Source organism: Hypanus sabinus, chromosome 16 (genome assembly GCF_030144855.1).
Source record: "Hypanus sabinus isolate sHypSab1 chromosome 16, sHypSab1.hap1, whole genome shotgun sequence".
Classification (NCBI taxonomy): Eukaryota; Metazoa; Chordata; class Chondrichthyes; order Myliobatiformes; family Dasyatidae; genus Hypanus; species Hypanus sabinus.
In genome coordinates this window covers 76,427,241-76,444,708 of record NC_082721.1, presented here as the reverse complement: position 1 = coordinate 76,444,708, position 17,468 = coordinate 76,427,241, and the positions used below count along the sequence as shown (strand labels likewise).

The 17,468-nt window shown below is 42.5% G+C and overlaps 1 protein-coding gene across 2 annotated transcripts in view; it reads left to right on the top strand.

Annotated features, from left to right (window-relative positions):
- The window catches only part of colgalt1b (collagen beta(1-O)galactosyltransferase 1b), a 54,207-nt gene that overhangs the window by 9,823 nt on the left and 26,916 nt on the right, over positions 1-17,468 (top strand). Inside the window, exon 2 of one of the 2 annotated variants that reach the window (XM_059992176.1) lies at positions 15,110-15,220. In XM_059992176.1, the coding sequence (XP_059848159.1) occupies positions 15,110-15,220 (111 nt within the window). Of the gene's footprint in view, positions 1-15,109; positions 15,221-16,074; positions 17,138-17,468 lie in introns of those variants that run through there. The other variant, XM_059992178.1, reaches the window with a different exon arrangement.

Genomic DNA, 17,468 nt, shown 5'->3' with positions numbered 1-17,468 from the left:
AGGTAGTTGGCTGCTCTGATCAAGCCTTGCGGTGAAGCTTTGACAAATCGATAGTGTTGCAGTTTAAATAACATTGCTCCTGCCTGTACATGTTCCCTCACAAGAACTAACCTCACTCACTCTGTTATCATTAATTTTTATCTGGTTTGCTTAGTGTTGAGTTACATTAGTGATGGTTCATGTGCTCAGTCATGTTCAAAGTGCTGCACGTGAGAGGCCCAAATTAGGTAGAACCTTCCTCAAAAAGATTAAGGCAGAGTGGAGACATCTGATCCAAGGAATCAAATTCATTGACTTTGGATTAATCCTGAATGTGATTAACTCACTCTGTGCCATTACAAGGACACTGTGTGTCTTCAGAGACCATGCACAAAGCACCAATGCTCACTATATCACTTGGAAGAACATCATCAGATTAGATCAGGTTATTCTCATACACACCAGGATGCAAAGAAATTCCTTGTTTGCAAGTCACTTCCCTCTCACCACACTGCCTTCCTCTTCCTTCCATTGGCAGAGATGTTGAGCAAGATAGCTAGCTTGGCCAGTATCATTATCAGGTTGGTGATATATAACATCTGTCTGTTGAAAGTGCTACCTATTTAAGGGTTTGACTGATGAAGGTATCTACAGCTGATGCACTTTGTTCTAGTCCACTGTGACAGGGAGCTGGGACAGCGAGCAATTTGGTGGGATTGGGGAGCTTGGTAGAAAGGTGGGCAGGTTGGAGAAAAGAGGGGGAGAGAGACAGGAATGGGCAGAGAGGGAGAGAAGAGAGGACGGAGGATTAGAAACATTGGAAAGAAGAGGGAATGTGAGGCACAAGCATGATGGATTGGAATAAAGATTGGCAAGTGAATGGGGAGGGGGAGAGGAGGGAAGTGAGGAAGTAATAGTATATTGGGAGAAAAGTAGTTGAGAGGGGAGAATGGACGGTGAACAGGAATGAAGGTGCTTATCTGGCTAAGTTGATGGAGGGAGAATGGGAATCTTTCATATTGGTGATGGTCAATATATGGATAAGCTGCCAGAAGTGGTTGAGACAGGTACAATAACAATGTTGAAAAGACATTTGGACGGATTCCTAATAGGAAAGGTGTATTAAGATATGTGTTAACCATGGGCAAATGGGACTAGCATTGATGGACACCTTGGCATGGATAAGATGGGCCAAAGGGCCATATTCTGTGTTGGATGACTCTATGAAGCTCATAGAGTAAATAGTACGTGTGATTGGTTTAGGGGACAACATGGTAGCGAAGTGGTTAGCACAGCGCTTTACGGTACCCATGATCCAGGTCATTTCTCACTGCTGCTTGTAAGGAGTTTGTATGTTCTCTCTATGATGGCATGTGTTTCCAGCGGGTGCTCCGGTTTCCTCCTACAGTCCAAAGGCGTACCAGTTGGTAGATTAATTGTCCTGTGATTAGGCTAGGGTTAAATTGAGGGTTGCTAGGGGACACGGTTTGAAGGGCTGGAAAGGCCTACTCCGTGCTGTATCTCACTAAAATAAAAATTATAACAAACATAACAGCAAGTACAATGATGAGCACAACATAACAGAATGACGCAAGGATTGTAGAACAATCTGAGCTAGTGCAAAAAAAAATCCTATTAGAATAATCGAGAGAGGTGGAAATAAGAATCTGAGAATGTGGTGGCAGACTGAGAGGAGTGTGAAAGAGAAGATTTGTTTAAGGGTGTAGCCTTTCCACTGTAAACTGCTTAGACTGCTGATTCAGGACTCTCTGCAGTTCATAACGGGAAAGCCAGATGCCTATTCAAAATGATTGACAATGAAGAGGGGGCTTATGGGGAGGGAAGAAAAGAGGAGCAGCAAAGAGAGAGAATGCAGTGGAAGGTCATTGCAAGAATATAAGAAAGATTAACCAATATAGTTTTAAAAGATGGTTTAGACAAGGCTAAAGTGACTATGTTTCTTTCAGAGATGAATCAATGAATTTGTGTGGAATTGGTCCTTGGTCTGAGTGTATTGTCTGTGGGACAAGACGGAGTAAAACATACACACTCGTACCACAGCCCGGTTAACTGTGAGCCATTGGATTGTTTACAGACAAAGGGCTACCAGGAAGGCAGGGCTTGAAGCACAGAGTTGGGTAGTGCAATGCTGACAGGAACGTGGTGAGATGTTGGTGATATTTGCTTTATGTGATGGATGCACTGCATTCACGATTTCTGCTGTTGACTGTTCAGCTGCGGCTGGAGCACTCCATGAGGGTTGGAGAAGTGATCAGAGGCACGATTTTTATTGATGGAATTGGCAACTACAGAAGTAGTATTTTTTTAAAAAAGAGCAGTTCCAGAAAGAGTTGCTGAAATAGTTGGGTACCTGGCTACTCATGATATGTGGAGGAATAATAAGCAGTATTGAGAGATGGTGTCAAGGCTTGTGGCTCTGATATGGGGCTCCTAATCACATTGGGGTCATTGGGAATCTAGAACTTCATTGTCCTCCCTCTAAAAGGATGCTTACTGATGTCAGCTAGAATTTTGAATATGGGGACTTAATATTTTGTAGAGATGTCAGAGACGAATGATTTTGAATACTGTTTAGGTGGAGGTTCGAAAGGATCTGACTCATTTTTATACAAGCTTGGGAGGGCTGGATAGTTTGTTCCTATATTCTGACTATAGAGGAGTTCATAAGCAATGACTAAGTCTGTCAAGATGGTGTGGTTACCCTCTGGAAGAACTTACCTTCTGGGTGAAAGGGGGTTTGTGTTGTTCAATAGAGTAAGCCCTATCCTTGGAGCATCTGGTCTGCAATCACCATTGCTGCATGTTCTGTCAAGCTGGGAGAGCAAACCTCCATCAAGATTGACACATTCGTCCTTTCTTGAAGTTGACAGGTCTGGAACTGGTATCTTGCTAATTGAAAGTTCCAGTCATGTCAGGGTTAAGGGTGTAATTAAATTTAGCAAGACAGTTCATTTTTCTGCAGACACCTGGAAGTAATCTGTGTAAATTTAGAGGGGCTCATCTGGAAACGCTCTAGCCTCTGCATTAATAGGTCATGGGTTTGAGTCCAATGCCAAAGCCAGATTTCAACATCTGGGCTGATGGTTCTTGAGTGATGGAAGGGACTGCTGAAACTCTGCTCTCTGGCCAGAATGTTAAACTTGTGTGCTGTCCTCTCACTCTCCTTCCCACTCCTAGTGGCTGTAAAACATCCTACAGTCCAGTTTTGAGTATTTTTCCCCAATGCCTTAGCCAGTATTAATCTGTCATTTGGTGATTATAATGTTACTGATGTGGAATCTTGCAGTGCTCAAGGTAACTTCCCTTTGAGAAACAACACATAAAAAGTTACTGTTGACTGTGTAGAGCCCTTTAAAACAAGGCTGTGAAAGATGCAGTGCAAAAGCATGTGTCACAGTTTCTTTCTTTCATTGTTCTTTGGGAGTCTGTGCCATAGTTGCTTGGTTTGGCAGACATACTAGCAGCCTCATGTTAAGTGGCTGACTCACAGTCTCCATGAATTGGTCCAGCTGTGTACTAGCATCTCAGCACAACTTGGAGATGGCTGGTAGTTGTAGACTGCCAGACAACCATATATATTTGGACACTTTACTTTGCAATACTTTAAACCCCTTTCGTTCAGGGGTATTTTGTTTTGAGTTTGTCTGTATAATAAAGTTAGGATTTGTTGTGTATGTAATGAGCAGATGACCTTGTGGATTAAACCATAAGGCATGGGAGCAGATTGGGCCATTTGACCCATTAGGTTTGCTCCGCTATTTGATCATGGCTGATATATTTTCCCTCTCAACCATATTCTCCTGCCTTTGACATCCTTACTAATCAAGAATTTGTTAAACTTAAAATGTATCCAATGACTTAGCCTCTTCAGCTGTAGATGGAAATGAATTCCACAGATTCGTCACCCTCTGGCAAAAGAAATTTTTCATTTCTTTTCTAAAGTGACATCTTGTATACTGAGGCTGTGCCATCTGGTCCTAGACTCTCCCATTTCTGGAAACATTCTCTCCACATCTTCTAATAATAATAATAACAATAATAACAGTATTTAATATTTGGTAGGTTTCAATGAGATCTCCCTTCTTTCTAAACTCCGGCGAGTATAGGCCCTGAGCTGTTGAAAGGTCCTCATACGTTAACATTTGCATTCCTGGGATCATTCTTGTAAACCACCTGGATCCTCTCCAGTACCACCACTGTAGATACGAGGCTGAAAACTGCTCTCAGTACTCCAAATATGGCTTGATCAATGCCTTATAATGCCTCAGCTTTACATCCTTGATTTAATATTCCAATGTTCTGGAAATGAATGCTAACATTGCATTTGCACTCCTTACTACAGATTCAACCTGCAAGTTAAACTTCAGGGAATCCTACACTCGGACTTCCAAGTCACTTTGCAGCTTCAATTTCTGAATTTTCTCTCCCTTCAGGAAATAATCTATGCCTTTATTCCTTTTACCAATGTGCCTTTCCCCTTCCTTCCTTCATCCTATAATCTGAAGAAAGAAATGTCTCCTAATTTGAAAACTTATTTTGCCTGGCAAACAGACTAGTTGGTTTTTAGTGTTGGTTAACTTTTCTGAGAAACTTGCTGTGTCGAAAAAGGATTCTTTATTTCTGTCTTACTGGCTTCTTTCTATAAATAGTTACTGACATCACTGCTTCGTTGGCAGGCCAGTCTGTGGGAAGGTTGAATGTGCTCAGATCTCAAATGCTTCTGGGGAAAAATAAAACTTAGCTTATTATATTACCTTTCTTTGTTTTGCAGACCTTGATCATTCTCCTCCCTTCACCTGGTGAAAAGCAGTACTTAATTCACAACTTGTGTAAGCCATGGCTCTTCTGGGCCAGAAGGCTGGTTCAGGTTGTACTCCCCAAGATTCAACTGAGGTGACATCTCCAATTTGTAAACCAAGACCTTACCTGCCCTCTCCAGTGATTTTCAGGATCAGGAGTGATAATAAATCTGAATCCCATTCAGTAATTTGAATTAATTCACAAATCAGAATCAGTTTTATTATTAATGGCTAATATGGCATGAAATTTGATGTTTTGTGGCAGCAGTACATACCAAAGATATCAAATTACAAAAAAAAACAAACAACTAGTACAAAAAAAAGGAATAACACGTTAGTGTTCATGGTCAGTTCAGAAATCTGATGATCTTGTAGAGGTTTATAAAATCATGAGGGGCGTAGATAGGGTGCATGTCCTTTTCTTAGGGCAGTGGAGCATTAGGTCAGAGGAGAAAGATTTAAAGGAACCTGAGTAAGAAGTTTTTCTCCACAGAGGCTCCTGGGTACATGGAATGAGTTGCCAGAGGAAGGTAGCAGCGTGTATAATTACAAAATTGAACAGACATTTGGGCAGGTGTGTAGATAGTAAAGATTTGGAGGGATATAGGCCAGACAGGTTAATGAGAATTGCTTAGACAGGTAGCTTTATTAGTATGGTTGATTCAGAATTCAGAATCAGGTTTATTATCGTTGGCATGTGTCGTGAAATTTGTCAACCTAGCAGCAGCAGTTCGATGCAATACATAATATAGAAGAAGAAGAAAAATAAAGTAAGTAAATCAATTGCAGTATGCATATATTGAATGGATTTAAAATTGTGCAAAAAAACAGAAATGTGTATTAAAAAAGTGAGGTAGTGTTCACGGGTTCAACGGACATTTAGGAATCGGATGGCGGGGGGGAAGAAGCTGTTCCTGAATCGCTGAGTGTGTGACTTCAGGCTTCTGTACCTCCTACCTGATGGTAACAGTGAGAAAAGGACATGCCCTGGGTGATGGAGGTCATTAATAATGGATGCTGCCTTTCAGAGACACTGCTCCTTGAAGATATCCTGGGTGTTTTGTCGGTTCGTACCCAAGATGGAGCCGACTAAATTTGCAATACTGTGCAACTTCTGTTAGTCCTGTGCAGTAGCCCCTCCCATACCAGCCAGTGATGCAGCCTGTCAGAATGCTCTCCACAGCACATCTATAGAAGTTCTTGAGTGTATTTGTTGACATGCCAAATCTCTCCACATTTCTAATGAATTATACTCGCTGTCTTGCCTTCTTTATAATTGCATTGATATGTTGGGACCAGGTTAGATATTCAGAGACCTTGACACCCAGGAACTTGCTTTGGATTGAAGGACCAGTTTCTGTGTTGTATAACACTATGACATCACTGTCAGTAATGTTGGAGGTTGTACAAGTAGCCAAAGTTGGAGAAGTACACATACCTGAAGATTATAGGACATCTGGAGTTTTTATTGATGGGGAGGACTGGGATTATGGAGGAGTTAGAAAAGGCTTTTGGCACAATCCAGACCTCTCACACTGTTGATTCCATTCCATGTATCTAAGACCTTCTTGTTCAAATCTTTAACAGAAAGGTAACACGGCTAACAGACTGACACTGCATTCATACAGCTTTCACCACGTGGTAGACATGAACTTGGTGTTTGTTTAAGTAGACTGGGAACGTGTAATTTTCCTTCGTGTGACTCAGTGAAGTGCCTGTTGACCACAAGTTAGTTGCTCAGATTCATAGAATCCAAATTGCTTGAAAATATTGTACTATAAAAGTAAGAGTTTGCATTCATGTGGTGGTTGATGGAGCCTACAGCTAGTACCACACTTCCACACATTCAGGAGAGAGGAAGCGGTTGTGTATCAAATGATTTCACAAATACCAGGTGGATGAATTGCCAGTTCTGTGATGTTGGTACTGGAATTCAACTCCACACAGGAGAACTTCTGACCTCTTCTAGTGAGCTTTTATTTCTCTATAAGAGCAGACAGTAACAACTCGATAAAGAATGACATTTCTTCCAGTCTAGCTCCCCCTTCCCTGCACCATCTGCTTAGAATAAGCTCAGGACTTCACAGTCGAACTGAAATCCACGCCCTTGGTGGAAAGAGCCACACTTCTCCCTGTGTTGGAGGATACGCATACAACATTGTCAGTGTGGATAGGTTGGAGCTTCAGTAACCCAAGTTCAATCCTGTCTTCCGGTGCTCTATTGAGTTTGCATGTTCTCCTCGTGACTGCATGGGTTTCCTCCAGGCGTTTCTGTTTCCTCCCAAAGACTGGATTGGTGGTTAATTGCCCTCTGAGCATAGGTAGGTGAGGAGCAGATGCACATGTCATCGAGAATAATTACAGAGAAATGGGATCAGTAGGTTTGCTCTGATAGCCAATCTCTGTCATAAGGACAATGAAGTGTGGATGGGATATGCATTTACAGTGAAAGGAGCAGAATTTAGAGGAGATGTGCAGGACACTTTTTTTTTACACAGAGTGGTTGGTGAGTGAAACAGCTTGCCAGGGTAATAGCGGAAGCAGATTTGATAGTAATATGTAAGAGCCTGTTAGATATAGGCGTGAACATACAATTAATAGAGGGATACAGATAGTGTCCAAGCAGAAGAGACGTAGCTTAATTTGGTGGTGTTTTCAGCACAGATGTTGTGGGCTGAAGGGCCTGTTCCTGCACAATATTTTTCTATTTTCTGCAAATTAAACTTTGACTAAGCACAACAAGAACCTCGTGCCCTCTCCAGGCCTGTGAAATCTTCCTTTCAGAGTGAGTGACTGCACCTCACCCTGCTAAACCTGACTTGGTGACGTGAACAGAAGTGAACCAGCTCTTCCTATAACTTTAGCTGAACTGTTTATTTGCACACACAGCAAAGGATCTGTACTTGGTATCAAGGGAGATGATTTATGCATGAGCCTGGATTAAAGGTGCCTTTGTGTTCTGGTCTGATGTGGGCCAGACCCTGTCACAGACAGTGATACTACTATACCATGCGCAATGTACAGCCCCATTCACTGCTCTCCTGACAAGAAGCTGGGTCTTTTGACCTGTGGAAGCTGGCTGATTAATCACTTTGCTTCTGAATTTGTTACCATATTTGTGGTCTTCTGCTGCTGTAGCCCATCTACTTCAAGGTTTGATGTTGTGCTTTCAGAGGTGGTCTTCTGCACACCACTATTGTAATGCATGGTTATTTAAGTTACTACAGCTTCCTATCACTTGAACCAGTCTGGCCGTTTTCCTCTGACCCCCGTCATTAACAAGGCATGTTCACCCACAGAACTACAACTCACTGGATTTAATTTTTGTTTTTGTACCATTCTCTGTAAACGCGAGAGACTGTTATGCTTGAATATCCCAGGAGATCAGCAGCTTCTGAGACGTGCAAACCACCCTTTTTGGCACCAACAATCATTCCATGGTCAAAGCCACTTAGATCACATTTCTTTCCCATTCTGATGTTTGGTCTGAACAATAACTGAGCCTCTTGACCATGTCTGCATGCTTTTGTGCGTTGAGTTGCTGCCACATGATTGGCTGATTAGATAATTGCATTAATGATTAGGTGTACAGATGTGTATGTGTAGGATTTAGGGGGTATTGGTTTTGTATAATGTTTTAAATTCTTAGGCTCATGTTACACTGGAACTGGTCTACTTTTTATAAATAAAAATTACTATCGTTCAACTTTATTGCTGGTTGGCTGTGTATTTGGTATATCCAGTGTACGGACTCTGTATAGATAGCCAGGGGAAACATAATGGATCTGAAGCTGCATTGAGAAGACAGATATGGCTGCGGTCCAAGATGGAAACTCTGAGCGGTGATGTGGGAGAGTCTCTGGGCAGGAACTGTATCCATAGATAAGCCCAGTTCCATCTGTTGAGCCTTTGCCTAGTTTCTGCACCCATCTATATGTCCTTGGGCTGAGGTCAGGTCGCGGTCTGAGCAAATCTCTCGTTTACTGTGACAGGGAGGATCAATAACCAAAGTGCACATGTTGAAAACTAATGACTACTCTTACCTCACCCCGTACTTTCTGCATACCCAGTTAATGAACATTTCTGTATTTTTCTATGACACAGAGGTTGTTTACCCATCAAGTCTATGCTAGGTAACGTCACAGATTTTCCTTGTAACCTGTTTCTGAACACTCCCAGATTCTGCCACTCACCTACACATCATAGATTATTGACAGCAGCCGACCCGCAAGTTTTTGGGATGTGGTAGGAAATGCAGAACACCCGGGTGAAACCCATGTGGTTACCAAGAGAGCATGCAAACTCCACAAACAGGCAGTGCAGGAGCTGCAAGGCTCTACCACAGCTATGATGCAGATGCTTTCTGCGGCAGTCATGACTTGGAAACTTTGACACGGGTCAACATTGAATTTTAACCCCTAACCCATTTCATCCTTGCAAGCATCTGCAATCTCCCGTTCGACCCATGAGTTCTTCAATATGCGGTTGGCTCTCAAATCTTTGATCATCCATCCCCTATGTTGTGATCCATCCATTCTGATTTCTGCCCAGTACTGATCAAATGAACAATGGTCTTTTATGATTGTGATGAAAAAAATTTCCACCCTCTTGCACTTCTGCATCCCTGCGAGACCTTTGATACCATGACTGTCCCATCCAGCCAGTCCAGCACCTTGCTGGGTGTGACTATATTCTCTTGGTTCAATTCTTGCCCATCCACTCGTGCATTCTCGTCCTGCATGCTCCCTTCTGGAATCTCCAGAGATTTTTCTTTTGTTCACCTACCCATCATGTCCCCTGAAAATACTGTTGTTTCTCCATGTTATTTATTTATTTAATGAGATCCTGCACGGAACAGGCCCTTCGAGCTGTGCCACCCAGCAATCCACTGATTTAATGCTAGCCTAATCAGGGGATACTTGACAATGACCAATTAACCTACCAACAGGTATGTCCTTGGACTGTGGGAGGAAACCCTCATGGTCATGGGGAGAATGTACAAATTCCTTTCAGCCAGCAGTGGGAATTCGACCCGTGTTGTTGGTACTGTACAGAGTTGTGCTAATCACGACACTACTGTACCACCCCTCTAGGGGCTTTTCTCCCCCCCCTGGAGTGTAGGGGGCTGAAAGGCATAGATAAGGAGAATGTTCACAGTTTTTTTCCCAGCGTGGGTGAGTCAAAAACTAAAGGGCATAGGTTTAGGGTGAGAGGAGAAAGATTTTCATACAGAGGGTGCTGGGTATGTGAAACAAACTGGCAGTGTGAAAGTAGTAGTGATGGGTACAATTACAACATTTAAAAAACATTTGGACAGGGAAATGGGCCAAACACAGACAAATGGAACCAGATCAGAAAGACACCTTGGACAGCATCAACATTTTGGGCTGTATAGCCTGTTTCTATGCTTTATAACTCTGACTATAATATAAAAATGGTTGTTGTGATGCGTCTAGTGTGGCTGTGTAGTGGGTACTGCTTGTTGCTCTCGCTCACAGCTTCCACCACTGGCTAGAAGTCTCACAAAAAGGAGAACTGAATGCATGTCTCTTCCTGCCAGTACAGCAGCAAGCCTCATGTAAGTCCCTCCTTGCTGGCAACACACGGAAACTGAATTGCTTTCAGACAGAAGCTGAACTACAGTGGACAGGGAGGAGGTCTGGCCCCTGAACACTTAGCAGGCAGGCCCACCAGTGTGTGGGCATGCCCTGGTGTTTGTGAACCGGATCCTCAGCAATGGGTAAGTAGCCCCACTGCCTTGTGGGCAGCCTCAGGAGAAACAAAAGCTACAGGAGTAAAGCCAGACAGAAAATCCAGAGTGGAGCCTCTGAAGAGCTGGATGTCACTGAACGTCAGTCCGGCAGCTCCTGCAGCCAAGCTGGTGCCAATGTATTACTTCACTTTTCTTTGGACTACACCGGTGAGGCCAAGAGAGCATCCCAGGACCTCCATACCTTCCACTCAGGCTTGTGCCCTAGAGAGGGCAGCTCTACAACGGATTGACCCATACCGCACACCTGTTGCCCTTCAAGACAGACTGATACAATCATCATCCTCACAATGAGTGAGTGAGTGCAATGATGAGCTAATAATCCAGCACCCAAGTTACCTGGTCAGAGTGTAGAGGTGGTTCAGTGGAATTCTTCACTACAGCCAGAACTTGACTGCAGAGGCAGTCCAGCAAGGTATGCCTTGCAAACTTGCTTTGGTTGGTCTGCAACTCAACAGTAGCCCTACCATATTACATGATCTTGCTTTGTGTACCTCTGCAAAATATGACTAGTGAATGATCACTAAAAAATAGGAACAATCGCCTTTGTTTATACACAGAGGAATGTTGTGATCTGGAAAGCACTGCTTGAAAATTCAGATAGAAAGAGGTTCATTAGCAACAGTCCTGATAGATACTTTAAGAGAAAAGTTTGCAGGAACTTTATTTCAGAAAGCTTGGAGAAAGGTAAAACCTTGCATCTGTTCAAAAGTAAACTGGTTGGATTTTTGAAGGTCAGCAACCAGGCTGACCCAGGAAAATTGCTGGTTCTCTCAGAGCTTTGGTTGCAATCATAGCGTTAATTGCTAGTTATTAGCTTAATCACCCTTCAATTTAACAGTCTGTTGACAATTAAGAAATAATCATAATGAGCACTGTGTGGCTAACTTCCATAAAGCCAGGATATCCATAACTGGCTCGTGTTGGCAAGTCAAAGGGAGCGTAGCAAGTATTTTATGCCCGCAACTCTTCACGCCAAGCCACAACATGTTCCCTCCTGCCAAGCTTCACTCCCCCTCCTCTTGCCTGTCTTCATCTTTTATGCCCCCACACCCACCACTTGCTGTCTGTTCCCATCGCCTCCCTGTCCTGTCTCCAGCTACGTATAAAGTGTTGGCAAGGATGTGTTCTTCAGTGTACAAGAATAGGATGTTGCAACATGTAGTGACATGTCACATGAGTGATATGCAGTCGTTGTGAAGCTACAATGTCTTTATCTGCATTTTAATTATGAGTTTCACTGAGAATTGCCAGCAAATGGCCGCATTTATGGTAACAAGCTTGTGACTTTGCCACATACACATCCAAACGCCGCAGTTCCGAGTTCGCTGGCAAATTCTAGCTGGTGAAGCGTCAGACCACAAACTAGCTGAGATTCTCTGGCACTTGTTCATGTTAGACCATTATTTTTAAAGGAGGTCTTATAAGTAGGGAGAAGAAAAAACACAACAAAATGCTGAGGGAACTCTGTGTTCAGGACACAAACATTGGCTATCCATCCCTGTGCCTCCAGCTGTTTGTTTCTTGTTTCAGATTCCAGCATCTGCAGTCTCTTGTGTCTTTTAGTATAACATAAATTGCTTCATTTTTTGTTTGCAGTAATTTTTTTAAAAGTTTTGGGTGATAAAGTTTTTTAAAGTGTATTATGATTAACATGACTATTGATATCAGTGTCTAATAGTTTTTTAATGCTCTTGACTGTCAGAGGCATTGAAAGCCGGAGTTATCTAATCAGAGTTTGGATGGCATGGTGTATTGAATGCTTCATCAAAACAAGAACATGTAAAGTAAATACTGGAACTTTCACCCACTGTTTTTGGACTTGTCCCAGACTTCAGGCACACTGGAGTGATATTCTGGGTGAAATGGAAAAGATTCTGAAGATGGAGCTTGAACTGGACCCAGTGTTTTTTCTCTTAGGCTTACCCAGCAGTTGTATTATCAATGCACAATAGAAAAAGCTTTTTAACATCCTGATTATTTGTGCGAAAGAATATTTTACTTTGTTGGATATCCGATAAGGCCCCTGGACTTTTTGGTTGGCGTAAATTAATCATGGAATACATTCCTTTGGACTTTTTGATACGTATGGTACACTCAAAAACAAATAGCTTTCATAAAACTTGGCAACCTTTTCTGCAGTATATAGATGTAAACCTGTCTATTATACTAATAAGGGCTTTTGTATAGGATGTTGTGGTGATGTCTTTATTTTGATGGAAGTGTTCTGATAACTGATATCTGTAAGGGGAAGAAATGTAGATGCACGTGTATCTGGAAAGTGAGAGTTTTGTTATGCTGAGCAAAAAAGAAATAAAATTAAAAAAACAGGAACTGGTGATAATAAGATAAAATCAAATTATTTCATCAAATCACTGACAAAGTAACGATAACTAAAATGGAAATTCATGACAACTAAACAGCTGGAGGGAAAATCATTACAAAGGAAGTAGTATAGAAATGAAAATCCAGCCTAACTGCAGGTCTTCAGTTGATGGAAAGGGGCTTGCAATGACTTTTAAGCATTTCTAAATACGTCTCTTGAAGTTGCATTCCTCTGTCTTTTTTTTTGTCTTGCTCCTTATAAAAAACCTACAGTGCAAATTCAGTCATTGTAAGTTCTCAGTTACTCCAATTAATGGATGATGAGGAGTTGGTGTACTGGACAGATTTGAATCACTAGTTCATAGCCTTTATTATATCCTTAGCACTTACTTCAATACAATATAAGTAGGTATATCCTTTAAATAACTTGACCAATGATAAAACTGTGCATCTTAAGCAAAAGGGTGCATTTTCTGCCATTTTCTGAGAAATGTTTGCAATATGTATAGCATTTCCTCTTTGTTGTTGATGGATTGCATATCCAAACCTCTTGTGGAAATAGCTAGTTTTTTTTTAAGTGTTTCCAAAAACAAATTTATTGACTTGACATTCTGTTTTCACTCTTTGCTGATACCTTGGATTTTATTCAAGGAAGTTTAACTTGAAAGTTAGGAGTGGTTTTACTGTCAAGCCTATGTTCCAAACTTGAGAGGGATGAAGGCAACAAGTTCCTGACATCTCCACAATTTCAGAGTTTCATTCCAAATCACACACTATTGAATCTTGGTTTTTCCTTCAGTCCATGGCTAGATTTCAGCTAGTGTACTCCTTGTCCACAGGGCAAGGAGTAGGCCTTACACAGGGCTCCTGATGCATGGGTTCCAGGTTCTTAGTATCATATCAGTTGCTGTCCTGTAGTTTGAGTGGCCCCAGAAGTTTGTGGGGCTGCTCTTTTTTTGCAGGAGCCTTTATGCACATCCATGAATCTTTTCTTTTGTGCACCTGGTAATCTTAGAGATATAGAGATTCTGCATCAAGTATCTGGTTTTAGACAACCCTGTAGACCTGACTGCCTGTTCTGTGACATCGGTGACAAGGATGTTGGCCTGGAAGATGTTGGATCCCTTATCCTTTCAATAAATTCTGGAAATGCTGCACAGACAGCATTGATGGTGCCTTTCGTGTTCCTTGAGGTTTCTAAAGAAAGTAATCCACGGCTGAGAAACGGGGAAGACAGAGAGTGCTTCCTGTTTTCCTTACCTACCACCCCATGAGCCTCTGTATCCAACACATCATTCTCTTGTCACTTTCACCATTGTCAACAGATTCCTACCAACAAACAAACACATCTCTCTGTTTTCTTCAGGCATTGCTCCCTCCGTGATTCTCTTGTCCATTTGTCCCTCTCCAATAATCTCCCTCTTGGCACACATCCCTGCAAGCAACAAAAATACTGTATCTTCCCAGTCATCACCTCCCTTGCCTCCATTCAGGGCCTCAAAACAGTCCTTCTAAGTGAGGCAATTCCACCTGTGAATCTGTTGGGATCGTCTATTGTATTTGGTACTCCCGATGCAGGCTGCTCTACATTGATCAGATTTGGAGGGACTGCTTTGTTGAGCACCTCTGCTCCATACTCCAAAAGTGGAACTTCCTAGTGCCCAACCATTTTAATTCCTCTCACCATTCCCATTTCGACATATGGCCCATGGCCTTTTCTTTTGTCATAGTGAGGCTGCGCTCATGGTGGAGGAACAACACCTTGTACTCTATCTGGGTAGCCTCCAACCTGATGGCATAAACATGGTTTTCCCTTTCTGGAGATTTTATTTTCCTATCTTCCTCTATTCCCCACTCTGGCTTTTCACCTCTTGTCCTCACCTGCCTATCACCTCGCCCTGTGCTCCTCCTCCATCCCTTTCTCCTGTGGTCCACTCTCCTTTCCTATCAGATTCCTTCTTCAGCCCTTTACCTTTCCCACCCACCTTGCTTCACCTAACTCCTTCAAGCTAGTCCTCTTTCTCCCTCTCCAAGGCAACGACATTTGTGGGCTTCCGACCACAATCCTTGATTTGAAAGGAACAGCACATTTTGGTGTATATTTTGATGTTTCTGTGACAAGTAAAGCTATTTAAATACAAGAGGATTAGAGTGTTGTTTTGGCGAAGCTCCTTTGTGTGCTGGGTTAGATTACATTATGCTTTATTCTCTGTAGGATTGCCACGGACCACAATGTGGATAACACCACAGCAGTACTGAGAGAATGGCTGGTGAATGTACAAAGATTTTACCATTCCATTGAATGGAGACCCATGGATGAGCCAAAGTAAGTCCCTTGCTGGTCGTGCTGGAAAATATCATTGACCCGTTAATTTTAGCATTTTTTTAATATGTTGGACCATAGTTTACTCTTGCCATTATATATGAAGCAGCACATCAGTACTATTTACTCTGTTGAGGCAACACACAAAATGCTGGAGAAATTCTGCAAGTCAGGGACCATCTACAGAGGGAAATAAACAGTCAACGTTTTGCCTGAGATCCTTCAAAAGGACTTTTTTTTCTGCTCCATAAATGTTGCCATACCTGCTGAGTTCCTGCAGCATTTTGTGTGTGGTGTTCAAGATTTCCAGTATCTGCCCACTCTCTTCTGTTTAGTACTTAGTAGGTGTTGATGCAAGTCTCAACCCGAAACATTGACAATTTCTTTCTCTCCAAAGATGCTGTTAGAGCCGCTGAGTTCCTTCAGCAGTTTGTTTTTATGCTCCGGATTCCAGCACCTGCAGAATTATGTCTCCTCTTTACATTAGCCTTTGTCTCAAACACTTTCATTATTATGATTACAGAGATGCTGACCAATTGGGAGAATGATTAAGAAATGGAGCAGCGAAACAGGTCCTTCAGCCCATCGAGTCTGTATCAACCATCAGCCACCCATTTACACTAATCCTATATTAATCCATTTTTTTAATCTTCCTACATTCTTCCCAACTTACCCCAGATGACACCACTCACCTACACATTTAGGCCAATTTATAGTGGCCAACAGACCATTAGGTTAAGTTGCTCTCTAATCTTGGCAATCCAGTTGCAAGCATTTTGTCACCATATGAGGAGACATCATCAGTGCACTGCTCACTTGTGGTGTATCCTCATAATGCTGGGCCTTTATTTAAATATATAAAGGCCAGGCATTAGGAGGACACACCATCAGTGATCAGTGCACTGATGCTGTCTCCTCGTATGGTGCTGATGTGATTGCCAAGATTGGAGAACAACTCAACCCAACCATCAACCACCCGGGCTACACGTTTTCAGAGTTATTTCCTGCCTATTGACCTTCCAACCTGCATGCACGGTAGCGTAGTGGTTAGTACAATGTTTTACAGTACAGGCGTCCTGGGTTCAGTTCCTGCCGCTGCCTGTAAGGAGTTTGTATGTTCTTCCAGTGACCGCGTGGGTTTCTTCCAGGTGCTCTGGTTTCCTCCCACAGTCCTTAGACATACCAGTTGGTAGGTTAATTGGTTATTGTAAACTGTCCTGTGATTAGGGTCAGATTAAATCGGGAGATTGCTGGGTGGCTTGGCTTGAAGGGTTGAAAGTACCTACTCTGAGCTGAATCTCAATACATAAGTGTTTTTGGGATTTTGGAGGGCACCAGAGGGAAACAGATAGAACACAAGATCAAGATTTAACCTGGATCTTTGGTAGTGATCTTGTGGCTGCACTATTGTGTCACTCTTTTATTTATATTCCTCAGCAACAGAGTTAAGAGTGAGATTATCACTTTTTTTAATTAGTTTATCCGGCAATTGTGAATATTTGTCACTGATGTGTGCTTACTGCCTGTCCTGCACATTGGCCCCTATCCCCAGGTTCCCACTCCTGACACTGCCAATCCTGTCTTCAGTCCCTCTTGTAACATAGCCTCTCCCAGATTTCCTATTGATTGTTCCCTACCTTGAACAAACGGCTTTCCCACTGATATCTAGTAGTCGACCTCCCCAGGACCTTTTCTCAGTTGAAGGTTAGTAAACCTTACCTCACCACAGTTTGAATTATTGTCACACATGTTCATCTTTTTCATGTCTCACCATACCGTGCTCCAAGCTTCCCTCTGAGAAGACCGTCCCTATCAAGGCACTGACCATATTGCTTTGGCCATGAATCAGCACAGATTTATTGTTTTGGAATTCCTCACGTCACATTGTCATGGAAGGGTCAAGAGCATCAACAATCACAGGTGAAGGATCACTGCCATTCAGGGTGTAAGGTTTCACTTTGTAGGACGCAAAAGCCTGCAAACCCTGTCAGAGCTGATGTGCGTCTATTTCTGGCTCTGACCTCAATCAAAATTGTTTTCTCATTCTTAACATATCAAAATCAATGCAGCCCGAGGAAATCCTGAAGTACGCAGAGTTGTTAGAACTTTGCAGCGCAGACACAGACCCTTTGGCCAACCTTACTGCAAGCCATTGGGTACCTATCTACTAATCCAGTGTACCAGAATTGAATCCATAGCCTGCCGTGCCCTGGCTTTTCAAGTAATCATTTAGATGCTCTTTAGGTGCGAG